Source organism: Armigeres subalbatus, chromosome 2 (genome assembly GCF_024139115.2).
Source record: "Armigeres subalbatus isolate Guangzhou_Male chromosome 2, GZ_Asu_2, whole genome shotgun sequence".
Classification (NCBI taxonomy): Eukaryota; Metazoa; Arthropoda; class Insecta; order Diptera; family Culicidae; genus Armigeres; species Armigeres subalbatus.
This window is the reverse complement of record NC_085140.1, coordinates 29,332,049-29,344,486: the sequence shown is the minus strand read 5'-3', so window position 1 is coordinate 29,344,486 and position 12,438 is coordinate 29,332,049. Positions and strand designations below refer to the sequence as shown.

The 12,438-nt window shown below is 40.7% G+C and overlaps 1 protein-coding gene across 2 annotated transcripts in view; it reads right to left on the bottom strand.

The window, feature by feature from the left end:
* Positions 1-11,420, bottom strand: part of LOC134218397 (mediator of RNA polymerase II transcription subunit 13) — a 145,122-nt gene extending 133,702 nt beyond the window's left edge. The window contains exons 1-2 of one of the 2 annotated variants that reach the window (XM_062697341.1): positions 10,750-11,420; positions 10,016-10,394 (exon numbers count right to left, since the gene is read on the bottom strand). In XM_062697341.1, the coding sequence (XP_062553325.1) occupies positions 10,016-10,084 (69 nt within the window). In that variant the 5' untranslated portion in view covers positions 10,085-10,394; positions 10,750-11,420. Of the gene's footprint in view, positions 1-10,015 lie in introns of both variants that reach the window. The other variant, XM_062697342.1, reaches the window with a different exon arrangement.
* Positions 11,421-12,438: the final 1,018 nt, after the last annotated feature.

Genomic DNA, 12,438 nt, shown 5'->3' with positions numbered 1-12,438 from the left:
TATAATAAATTTGATTTTGCACGTTGAACCTCGTGTTGAACCACCATATCAAAAATGACACACGGTGAAACATTTGGAAAGCTAAGAGGTTGCTGTTGAAGTTAATATTCTTCATTCACATCTCGCTTTATACTCGTTCTTTGTTTTCACACTTTTTTACTGTTTGACGGTTTTCATCCTAATTGGGCTAATTCTGCAGCTCATTTGTGCAGTTTCATTTTTTTTGTTTAAATTTTAAAAATATTTAGAGGCATCAAATCAGGTATCTGGCATCCCCAATCCTACCCACTACGTTTGACAATAAGCCATTTTATGAGACAGATTCGAACAGCTGATCGAAATTTTGAGTGGAGGGCTCGGTCTTTGTTTTGGTAAATTTGCATGTAAACCATCATCATTTCGTCATCATCATCATCATTTCATTTCATTTTCGCAAATGTTCCTTGTAAAATGTAAATATTAGTATTTGGTCTCCTGTCATTTGAGCTTTCTATAAAATGGCTTATAGCCAACATCTTTGAGTTTCCCATTGTTCTATTGAAATTGGGTTTCCCACTGACAATTCTATTTTGTAAACAAACCACTATTCCGAAGTGATTTTTTCCAAATAGACGTAATTATTTTTCATCATATTTCAAGAACTTATGCGAAAGTAGAAATGCGAGGTGTATTTCAACAAGAATATTGATGTCTTTAGTAAATTTTCATATTTCAATCGGCACCTAGCGCTCTACTTCGCCAAAATATCATGATATTTAAAATATATTTTCAATGGCAGGTTTCAACGATTATGATTACGCCTTCCCCTGCATCAAATAATATGATTCTTTGGGAATTTTGACAATAAATTAGTCAAAGAATCGACAAAAAACAAGGTTATACTTTTGGGAAGCATCAATTTGAAAAAGACACATAACGTACAAGAGTTCATGCATTTTACTATATATATAAACTTGCTATTCAGTTAGCAATCAACCAAATTGATCACATGGTTTAAACATATGAGTAATTCTCGCTGAAACCGGGCCACTATTTACACGAGGTTCTTAAAAATGCCTAAATTTATATTCTTTCGAAAGCTTTCGGTGAGTATATTAAGGATCGAAGTTAAATTCTTCAGAAAGATAAATCCCTCGTTAGTTATACACGAAATTATTTTAATGGACCCCTCGATTTTTGCCAATTCTTGACTCACCAAAACAATCATAACTCCAACATTTCTCAACCGATCGTAGAGATCAGCATATCGTTGGAAAGAGGAAGAGTGTATCCTCAATTTGCAATTGCAAAAATAGAAGCAGTCATATTGAATTTGGCCGCCATCTTGGATTTCTTTTTGAAAACTTTTTTTCCGCCAAGTTCGCAACCACCAATTTTGAATATTAATACATCGATGGAAAGTTTAGCTTATATTGTGCATTGTGTCTAAAAATCTCAGGTGTATGTATCTATCAAAAGTTATGTACTATTTACCAAATTATTTTTTAAAGGGCCATCTAACGGGGGGTTCATCTTTCTGAAGAATTTAACTTGGATCCTTAATATACTCGCCGAAATCGTTCGAAAGAATATAAATTAAGGCATTTTTAAGAACCTCGTGCAAATAGTGGCCCGGTTTCAGCGAGAATAACTCATACACGAACGTAGCACGAAAATACTTCAAGCACTTATGGGGGAATTCGTGAACGAATCAAATTGATTTTGATATAAGTACATCATTGTACGATACCACACTATTATTGCCCATATTAACTCAATTTTCAAGGAATATTATCAAATTGAATATAGCTATATAGTTATAAGAAGTGCTTTTATATAACAAGTAAATCTGATTGGGACTGCGTTTTTGAAAATGTTTACGTAATTTGAATATTAGTATTAATTCTGCTTCGTCGAAAAATTTTACAATAGAATTTATATTCTTCATTAAATAATGCAATAAATGAAAATAATTTTGGCCATCGAGCCCATGTGTTTTCAAAAGATACCAATTATTGTTCAACCAGTGCAAAAAAAATCTGCACTTCATTATGCCATACATGGGGTTGGACAGAATGATCGGGACAGGCAATTGGGTATAAAACAAGTTGTGAATTGTGAAGTTGTGAAAATTCCGATGATTTTCAGACCGGTGCATATCACTAATTGATGATTAGGAAGCCGCTAGACCTGTGACAAATTAATCGCGAACAATCTTGCAAATCGGTCAAATCACTGCAGAGGATGCAGACAAAAGCTCTAATTTTTATTAATTTTGCCTTCGGTGAAAGCAAGGATACAAACCCATAGATATAAAAATTCCAGCTCTAATTCTAAATTCTAACTCACGAAGAATATTGATGCATTTAAATGAAAGGCACTAGAAATATTTGTTCTGGAATCAATGTTACGATAAAATATATTTATTACATTATTAATATCAAACAAATTTATCAGAAGATATTTGGTAGGTGGAGTTGCGAATACCTTCCTGCTTAACTAACATCAAATACTTTTTTCAAGAAAAGTACGAACTGTTGAGAGCACCCGCGTGTGATGCTTTCGCCATGCAAATTTCTGGTGTTTTACTAAACGTTTCTTTCCGCGCATTATATGCTAGCACCTGGATGCTGGCAACTGCGGATAAAAAATCTTGCGAAAAACTAACTAATGCCTTCAATTATTTTCGACCCAAAAGAAATTTAGTCAATATTTTCTAACGCGCCGCATGCATTTCGGAACACAATTATCTATTATTATTAATATATCATCGAAATACGTGTAAAACAAAAAATAAACGATATGTTGATGATCGATTTATTCAGAAAAGTATGGACATCCCTGCACTGTCGTATGACAACTTTTCTACAGCATGACTGTCACTGTAAATTAGCAGGAAGATTTGCTAGAATAAACAAGAAGAAAACACATTTAGATTCCTCTTCGCTCGCTAGATGATGTTGTTATCACCGGCAAATGGTTCGCCATTTCGTTGAATGGAAAAGCTCGAAGTGAACCATATTGTTAATATAATATATTTGCTGGAAGCCCTTTGATTTCACCGAACCCAATAACATAATGGTTATTGGTCTCTTGCTGGATGGTTGCGACTGTGGTGGAAGGGAGAGGGGGGGGATTGGCTTCCAAAAAGGCTTTATAAACATTAATCCAGCAGAAGTTTTTCAATCTTATTTTTCCATGAAATCAGAGGCTTCAACTATTTGCAAGGATAATTTTCCTTTTATCTAGCTGTCATTGCACCTTATGGAGGGATGATGAAACTTGGTTTCCAACCTCTATGATTCATTGCAATCTTTTATGTGAAAACAAATTGGATCAAAATAGCGATTTTATCGATTTCTGCACTCGATATTTGTCACAAAACTGTTGAACAATCCTTTTTAATTATTTATTATTATTTCCTCAAACTAAGGCCGAAGTTGCCTGTGCAGTGCATACAAAAAAGTCTTCTTCATACAGCTTGGTCCATGCCTGTTCGTCGCCAGCCACGCAGTCTACAGAGCGTCCGCAAGTCGTCCTCCACTTCTGAAATAAGATCTTGAATCCTAAGGTCCGGAAACCACCACGGATTTGAGAGGCATGAAGGCTTTTTTCCGAAAAGCTCAGTTGCTTCTTTACAAGAGGATTGAAAGCATCTGTCTACGCTTCTCGGAACATCCTTCCAAGCAGCTCAGAAGTCTGCTATCAAGAGGCTCGTAGAATTCCTTTCAAAAGATTCAGAAGGCTCCTTTAAAGAGTTTCGGAAGCTTCCTTTCCAGAGGCCCGGAAGCCTCCTTTCAAGAGGCCCGGAAGCCTCCTTTCAAGAGGCCCGGAAGCCTCCTTTCAAGAGGCCCGGAAGTCTCCTTTCAAGAGGCCCGAAAGCCTCCTTTCAAGAGGTCCGGAAGCCTTCTTTCATGAGGCCCGGCAGCCTCCTTTCAAGAGGCCCGGAAGCCTCCTTTTAAAAGGCCCGGAAGCCTCCTTTCAAGATGCCCGGAAGCCTCCTTTTAAAAGACCCGGAAGCGTCCTTTCAAGATGCCCGGAACCTTCTTTTCAAGAGGCCCGGAAGCCTCCTTCAAGAGGCCCGGAAGACTCCTTCAAGAGCAGAGTCTCTTAATTCTCGTGTATGCATGGATGAGACAGTGTGCCATGAGCTACAAAAGCTCACGTAGCATCGTTTCAGTGCGACGAGAGAAGCTAGCGCGCACATAAAATATCTGAGTGAGCGTGTCTCAATGTACGTCTCATGAGACTCATCTCATGCGCTAGGAATATATAGCTGGCGTTACTTAGGCGACGATATTATTGAATGAAAATTTCCCGCCCAAGCTGTTTGACTCGAAAGCCTCGGAATTCCGGAATTTCGGAACGAAGAATAAAAGCCTCTTTCCAAAAGGGCCGGAATCCTCCTTTCAAAAAGCCCGGCAGCCTCCTTTCTAGAGGTCCGGAAGCCTTTTTTCAAGAGGTCCGGAATCCTCCTTTTAAAAGGCCCGGAAGCATCCTTTCAAGAGGCCTGAAAGTCTTCTTTAAATAGGCTCGGAAGCCTTCTTTTGAAAGGCTCCTTTTAAGAGGCTTGAAGGCCTACTTTCAATATTAGGAAGCCTACTTTCAAGAGACTAGGCTTTTCGGACTCCTTTCAAGAGGCTCCGAAGCCTCCTTTCAAGAGGCCCGGAAGCCTCCTTTCAAGAGGCCCGGAACCTTCTTTTTAAGAGGCCCGGAAGCCTCCTTCAAAAAGCCCGGAAGCCTCCTTCAAAAAGCCCGGAAGCCTCCTTCAAGAGGCCCGGAAGCCTCCTTCAAAAGGCCCGGAAGCCTCCTTCAAGAATCCCGGAAGCCTCCTTTCAAGAGGCCCAGAAGCCTCCTTTCAAGAGGCCCGGAAGCCGCTATTCGTGAGGCCCGGAAGCCTCCTTTCAAGATGTCCCGAAGCCTATTTTCAAAAGGTCCGGAAGTCTCCATTCAAGAGGTCAGAAAGCCTCTTTTCTAGAGACCCGGAAGCCTACTTTCCAGGGGCCAGGAAGCTTCCTTTCAAAAGGCTCGGAAACCTTCTTTCCAGTGGTCTGGAAGCCTCCTTTCGAAAGGCCCGGAAGCTTCATTTCAAGAGACCCGAAAGCATTTTTCCAAGAGACTCGAAAGCCTCGGAATTTCGGAATTTCGAAACGAAGAGTAAAAGCCTCCTTTCAAAAGGGCCGGAATCCTCCTTTCAAAAAGCCCGGCAGCCTCCTTTCAAGAGGTCCGGAATCCTCCTTTTAAGAGGCCCGGAAGCATCCTTTCAAGAGGCCTGGAAGTCTTCTTTAAAGAGGCTCGGAAGCCTTCTTTTGAAAGGCCCGGGAAGCCTCTTTTTAAGAGGCCCGGAAGCTTCGTTTCAAGAGGCCCGAAAGCATCTTTCCAAGAGAGAATTTCGGAACGAAGAGTAAATAGTACCGGATTACGATATCTCAATCAATGCAAAAGTTCGAAGGGGTACCTCTCAAGAAAAAGGTTTAGAGCCGCTGCTATAAATCAACGATAGAAACAAAACCACATACAGACAGCAGCTCAATTAATCGTGTTCAGGTAATTGATATATAACACTAAGGTTCCTTGGGCATTCTATCAAAAAATCACTTTTAATATATACACTCTGGTGTACGAGAAAGACAAAGAGGAACTGGCATGCACCATTCTGATTCCGTATAATATTTGACATTTTTTATCTTTCGTTTATTTGGAAGTCTCATACGCAGTGATTTTTTTAAACATTATTTGTCACATTTTTTGGTGTTAATCGTATTCAGAAGTCTTCTCATTAACGATGTACACTCAATTTGGAAATCAACTGTATAATTAAACTTGAACAAAAAAAAATGCACATATTGCTGATAAAGGCAGCAGCCAAGGCTCATTGAACACACCACGCCTGGTGCTGTTTTTTCCTCTTTGCCTACAACCTCCTCACGCGCTGTAATCAAACCATGCAACGCGATGCAAGTAGCAATGCCTGGGACATAAGACCGAGCCGAGCGGTTCAACGCGCTGTCTTCTCTTGCACCAGCCAGCTGCGGCGTCGGCGACGGCGATGACGACGGCTTCGACGACTGCATCCAACCGTTTCTGTTTGTTGTAGCGAACGATACATTCAACCGAGGAGAGGTGCCTGGCTAGCACCGACCGACCGACAAGCAAACTGTGTTTCCGATAGATACGTGTGGATGTAGGATTTTTTCATCGTTTTTGTATGGGTTCTATTTTAGTATTACCTCTATATTCTGCTTCTTGCCTGATTTTTTTTTGCTGCACTGCATTTCATTCGTTCGCTTCTCAGCGTGTGCCGTTGCATTGCATCCATAACATTGCTGCAACCTTTGGCGGTTAGCGCTGCTGCTGCGGCTGGTGTATCCTATTAGTTAATGCAAATTTATTCCAATGCGAAGCCCTCTGTCATGCACCGACGCCGCGAAGATGCTATGTCTGTTTTTTTTTATGCAATTGATGTTTGCTCTGAGGCGTCTTTTGGACTATTGTCCTCAACGATGAAGTTGTAGAAAATGCAGTTCATCCGAAGCATGAAGAATGATAAAACGTGACGATCAAATTTCAAAATATTGTATCGAATAAGGAAATGTTATGTACATAGCTATCAGAAGGATTCATCAGCCTCGACGAAAAATTAACGTAGTCTGTGACTTGAAGTCTCGCCATCGTTTCTTTGCGTTGATCGCTCCATTGACTTACGCTCTGGATATTGTCTTTCTTCCTCGTGGACAACAATAATAACAAAAGCATTTCGGAACGAAGAGTAAACGACAACGACGGCGGCGATGATGATGTCGAACGACACTCTGTCCTTCAGCTTCCTTCCATGCCGCGCTGTTCCTACTATAGAAGTACATTCACATGATATCCACCGTACAGTCATTGACGTCGTCGTCTACGTCCCCGTACTGTAGTCAGCTTATTAGTCGCAGGAGGGAAGCGCGTTGCTGATTATTGAAACATTTTCATTTATTTTTAAAAGCAAGTTTTTCTGCTATTCTGATCCCACTACAGTGCCAACCACCGCGCTACCGTAGAATACATCACTGTATTAGTAGATCGTCGGCGAACAGCAGAAACCAGCGGAGAAGTTCATTGCTTTTTTTGCTCTTCGACTATTCTGCTTTTGGTCGGTTTTCAGCAGCCAGCTCGTGGTCGTCGCCCACTAATACAGTTATACGGTAACGACATGCGATATGACGAGTGTACGACACAACGATGTGCGGTGTTTAACTGGTCACTCTCGACGGCGACGAAGATCATTTGCGTGAGCAGGTACACCCGAAAGGGAAACCGATTAAGACCTCTGAACTGTTTGAATGAAGTTGCATGGACGAAAGCTTGTGTTTTGCTTTTCTCGTGTGCCAGGAATTCAATAAGAAATTTTCAGTTTCGAGGACCCAATCGACTCTTCTAGTTAAATTTTTAGGAGCAGATATCTCAGCAGACATGTATGTGTACAAAAAAGTGAGACACACTCTTCAGCACTTATTATTGAACGATTTGATCGCAACAGATTGCATGTCAGGGATTTTCATAAATTTCTTATAGAAGGAGGTGATGTCTGTGTGTGTACAAAAAAGTCTAGCGCACTTTTTTGCACTTGCCCTTATCCGATTGCCTCGCAACAAGTTTCATTCGACGGAGAATCCTGTTCCATTGTTTGCTATTCGAAATTGGCCAGATAGGACTCTGGGCTCATAAGTTATGGCCAAAATATCACTTTTATATATAAAAAATTAGTAAATAAAAATCTAGCTCATTTTTCAAAGGACTTACCCTTTACCGATTTACTCGCAACAGGTTGCATTCGACGGAGAATTCTTTCCCAATGCTTCTTACTGAATATTGGCCGGATAGGACTAAAAGCTCAAAAGTAATGGCCAAAATGCCACTTTTTACACCAAAAATGAGTAAAAAAGTTTAGCTCACGTTTCAAGCACTTATCTTGAACTGATTTGCCCGCAACAGGTTGCATTCAAAGGGAAATTTGGTCTGATTTTTTCCTATTAAAAATGGGCTAAATTGGATTATGCGCTCAAAAGTTATGGCCAGAATACAAAATACTACATAATGTACGAGAAACACATTACTACCACTAGGTAGATTAATCAGGGTTTTAATATTCAAAATTGGCTGATCGGATACTCGTCTTTATAACAAAAATAATGGCAACACATTTTGCTTTACTAACTCAAAACAAATATTTGAGAAGGTCGGTAAACCAACTTACTTCCTCCAGGTTAGCCAAACCACAACTAGCTACTAGATTATTGATGAATCGCGTCTTATTAAACTTCAACCCAAAATGTGTTGTTGGCCAGTCCTTCGAATTTATGTTTTGCTTATCTTGAACAACATGTTCTTTCCATAAACAATTTTTGATAGAAGTTCCGGAATTCCTTAGTGTTATATTAAAATCGACTAAGCTCGATGAATTAAGGTAATGTATGCATGTGAGTAATGTGTACGTATGTATGTATGTGCTAAAAAACTCACTAATTTTTTTGGTACTTGAAAAGCACTTAACAATAAAAGAATAAAGGACTCACAATAAGTTGCATCCTACGGGAAATTCAGATTAATTAATTTTTGTTAAAGCAATTGTCATGTCGGACAATCAATGATTATAAAAGTTATGACCAAAATAATAATTCAGAAAATTGTATAACAAATATCAAGTCGTTGGCGCTTATACTCATCCGATTTGCTTGCAAAAAATTAGGTTGGACTGGGATTCTTAGAATGAGTATAATCATATGTGAGTACTGAGACATGTCGATCTGTCAGTGCTATTTTAGACTTTCTCAAGTAAGTTAACCTTTTCTGACGCACCAATTCCGATATTTATCAAGTAGATTTTTCAGGATTTTATATTTTGTTTCATACTTTCCACTGATTTAAGCTTTGATATTAAATTTTGGTCTATAATTCTAGGTAATAAATTTGATAGACCATTTTCTGTCAACTATTCCTCCCCTCCTACAACAACCGTACTGCACACGCCAACGCCTGATCAGTCATACAATACCAATGCCGAGAGGGAGACGAGCGAACCAGTTTTCCAGCGTTGCTTGTTGGACAATATCTTCGACCGTATCGGTTGACTGGCTGAATGTCTGACTGGTTGATAATTGCCTGGCTGCCTCTCTGTACCAGCCAGTGGTGCGCAAATTTGGAATTCTTCCCCTTCTCGCTCTTCTGTCCTCCTTAACCGGAACGCTCTACGAAAGAACGGATTGAGGAACAACTTCTTTGACTACACAAGCCGCTAAAGTTGGTCGTTCGCCATGTGAGTATGTGTGCGAACGCAGTTGTATTGCCTTGCTGCGTTCCTTATAAACAGTTTACGAGATATGCTAAATTACACGATTGGTAGCGCCGCTAGCACAATGCCACAATGATTTCTCTCACGCACTCAATGGCTCGTTTTCGGAATCTATTTCGTCTGATAAGACTCGCACGGGGTGGGCAGCGTTCGTGTGTTGATATCAGGTTATCAGTGCGGAAAAGTTTTGCAGCGCAATCTCGCGCACACACACACACACTTCCGAGATTACTATTCAGAGTGTGCCGCCGTTTAAGGCCCAATTAGACATGACCTCAGCTCTCGGTTACCGACTCAGCATGCTGTGCATGCACTGTCGCCTTGAAACTGCTTCTGCAGCAACTGCTGTTATTGGTGGTGTTTTGTGTTTACGTTGCTTACTATGATGTAAGTCAACACACAGCTCTTCATTGATCGATGGTGATGTGGACGCGGACATTGCTCGGCATGTCAACAAATCTCATTTCAATGGTTTGATTTCAATGACACGTTCAATCTTAAGCACATACATAATTTGTTATAAGTATAAAAAAATATTGTTTTTATTTGAGGCTTTGGCCAAGTTGTCAATAGTTGTCATGTTTTATTTTATGATTGTTTTCAAGATACCACCATTCAAAACACATACAAAACATCCAGAATAGTCAAGGCAACAATGAGAAAATGCTGCGGGAAAGTGCAAGGTAGAACGTAGGGACTTACCAGGGCGAAAAAGTTGGTGTGGCAATCTTCCAAACTTGCGCCGTTAGTTTGGTGATTCTGGTGCGTCATGGTTGTGTTATGTTTAACATTTTCACTAGAGAGTAAAAACAATTTCTACACTGCTATTTGCTGCCACTTTACTTTGGTTATTTACTGTGTGGGTAAAATTGCTCTTAGCTGCTCCCTGCTTCGAATCATTTCATACACCAACACTAAGATTCGCGTACATTTGAACAAACACATACACTGTTGCACATTTACCAATTTCTATTCGAGATTGACACCTCTCTCTCTGCCTCTTTTCTTTTGCTTCTCTTCACCTAAAGCACTGGTTTCCAAGAGTGAGAACCCTTCCTTTTCTTGGTAACAAAATTTTCTTCTGAATCAGAATTGGTTATTATTCACTTCGCCTCAGGGATTTCTTCCTATTCTTCACCTTCCTCTCGTAATAGGTTTATTACGCTGCCGATACCGCTTTATCACCACTAGCGACATCGACTATAAGATGACTATTTCCACCATCCGATGGCGACGGTAGAAAATGGCGGACATGGAAAACAAGCTAAAACACTGTTGTCATATTTGACATTTGCGAAAAATACGCACAAATACATCGAAAGTGATAGCAAGAGATCCTCACACAGCCATATCCACACAGGGTATGATAGATCTCGACCGCCTATATTCATGCATTTTCTGCACGCACACTCGAACTCCTTTACAAATACACTTACAGACGGGGAAGAAAAAGTGAAGAATTTTCCCTTTTTGCTACTTTTCGGTGAAAAACTTTCCAAAAGTGAAGGATCGATACACTTTCATTACTTGGTCAACATCCGTTATCCGTTATCCAACTAGATTCACTTGTAACCTCATACTGAGATTAGCTTCACTGCAGGACAACCCTGCGCCGTTAATTCACACATCCACCGGGAATAGAGGCATAAAAAAACTTCACTCCACATTCACTTCGGGAACGCAAAAATAATCCGTCCGTTCGATTCCTACGTCGAGTCAATTATATTTAGAAAGTATGTTAAGTCTGAGATCTCGATCTCGCTCGATTGAATCTATTTGCACTGTATTAGTGCAAGTTTCTAGCAGAAGGTCTCGGTATCTCCTTCTCTGCCTCCGTTATTCATTGTCCGCATACACTGCCTTTTGGCAAGCAACCTGAATGTTCACCAACACGGTTCCACCCCTGCGCTTCACAATTTCGTCTTGTTTTATTTTTTTTTCTTCAGTGATATTAGTGGAAACACTGTCCACGCATTTCAAGAGCGACGGCGGCTGTTCCTGCACTATTCGACGGCAGAAACTCTGGCAACAATGTAATGTTGCTTTTTTGACACAATCTTTCGCGTGAGTGTGCGCGACAGCCAATGTTTATTACTTCTCTTCATTCTCACTGAATGTGATGGGTGAGTTACTCACACTCAGTTGAAACGATCCACACAAAATCATTAAAACTGTATATCGCTATGGTATCCACGCCACACTGCCACCGACACCTTGCCGTTCACTCGTTTCCAAAAGTGGAAAAACAAGAATAGGAGGGGGTGACAAACAGCAAACGAGAGCAATACTAGCTCGAGAGAGATATTGCACTTTTTCCAATGACTTCCACTGACTGGCCGACGTCGTCACTTTTTAGCCCCGCGCACTTTCACCACTTTTATCGATTTGAGTCCTGTTCATCAACCAGTGGAAAAAATCGTTCAGTCTGAGACGACACAGTATCAGTTCCTTAAACACTGCGTTGTTTTATGCAATCGTATTGAGAGCTCACAGACATCTTACAGCGTAGACAGAACATGGAAACTTCTTAACTACACACAAGAATACATCACCATTGAAAGCACAACGAACCGCTAGTGATATACGTCCTACCAAGACGACGGTTGAAAGCGCAATGATGAAATGATGAGAGCTGCTTGTGGGAGTTAGTGCACCTATTTGACTCATTGTGAGACGTGAGCAATGGCAGCGGCTGGTAAAGCTCTCCGGGCGGCTGATTTGCGTGTCTATTGAATCACTATAAGCTCAGTTCTCCAAACGAAGATTTTCTTAGTGAATTGTTTCCTTCCAGTGAGATCCCTAAATAATAAAGGTCGAGCCATAGGCGTCAGCCGTGAAGGGCGTATAATCGAGGCGTTTGTAGCGGTGCGGTTAGTTTCGACAGGTATCCAATCGAATCGTGCGGTGGAGTGTGGGTTCGATTACCGCCTATTATTAGGAATAAATCATTGTAGCAGCTAGCGATATATAAAATTTTCTGCAACTGCCACCCAAAATAGTCCAATGAGTCACTCAATTTGAGTTACCCTGCCACGTGCGGTGGTAGAAAGAGGTATCGCGAATACACAAACAGCATGTCTTTGCTTAATTTAGCAGTTGCAGATTCTCAGGGGAGACCATATCGT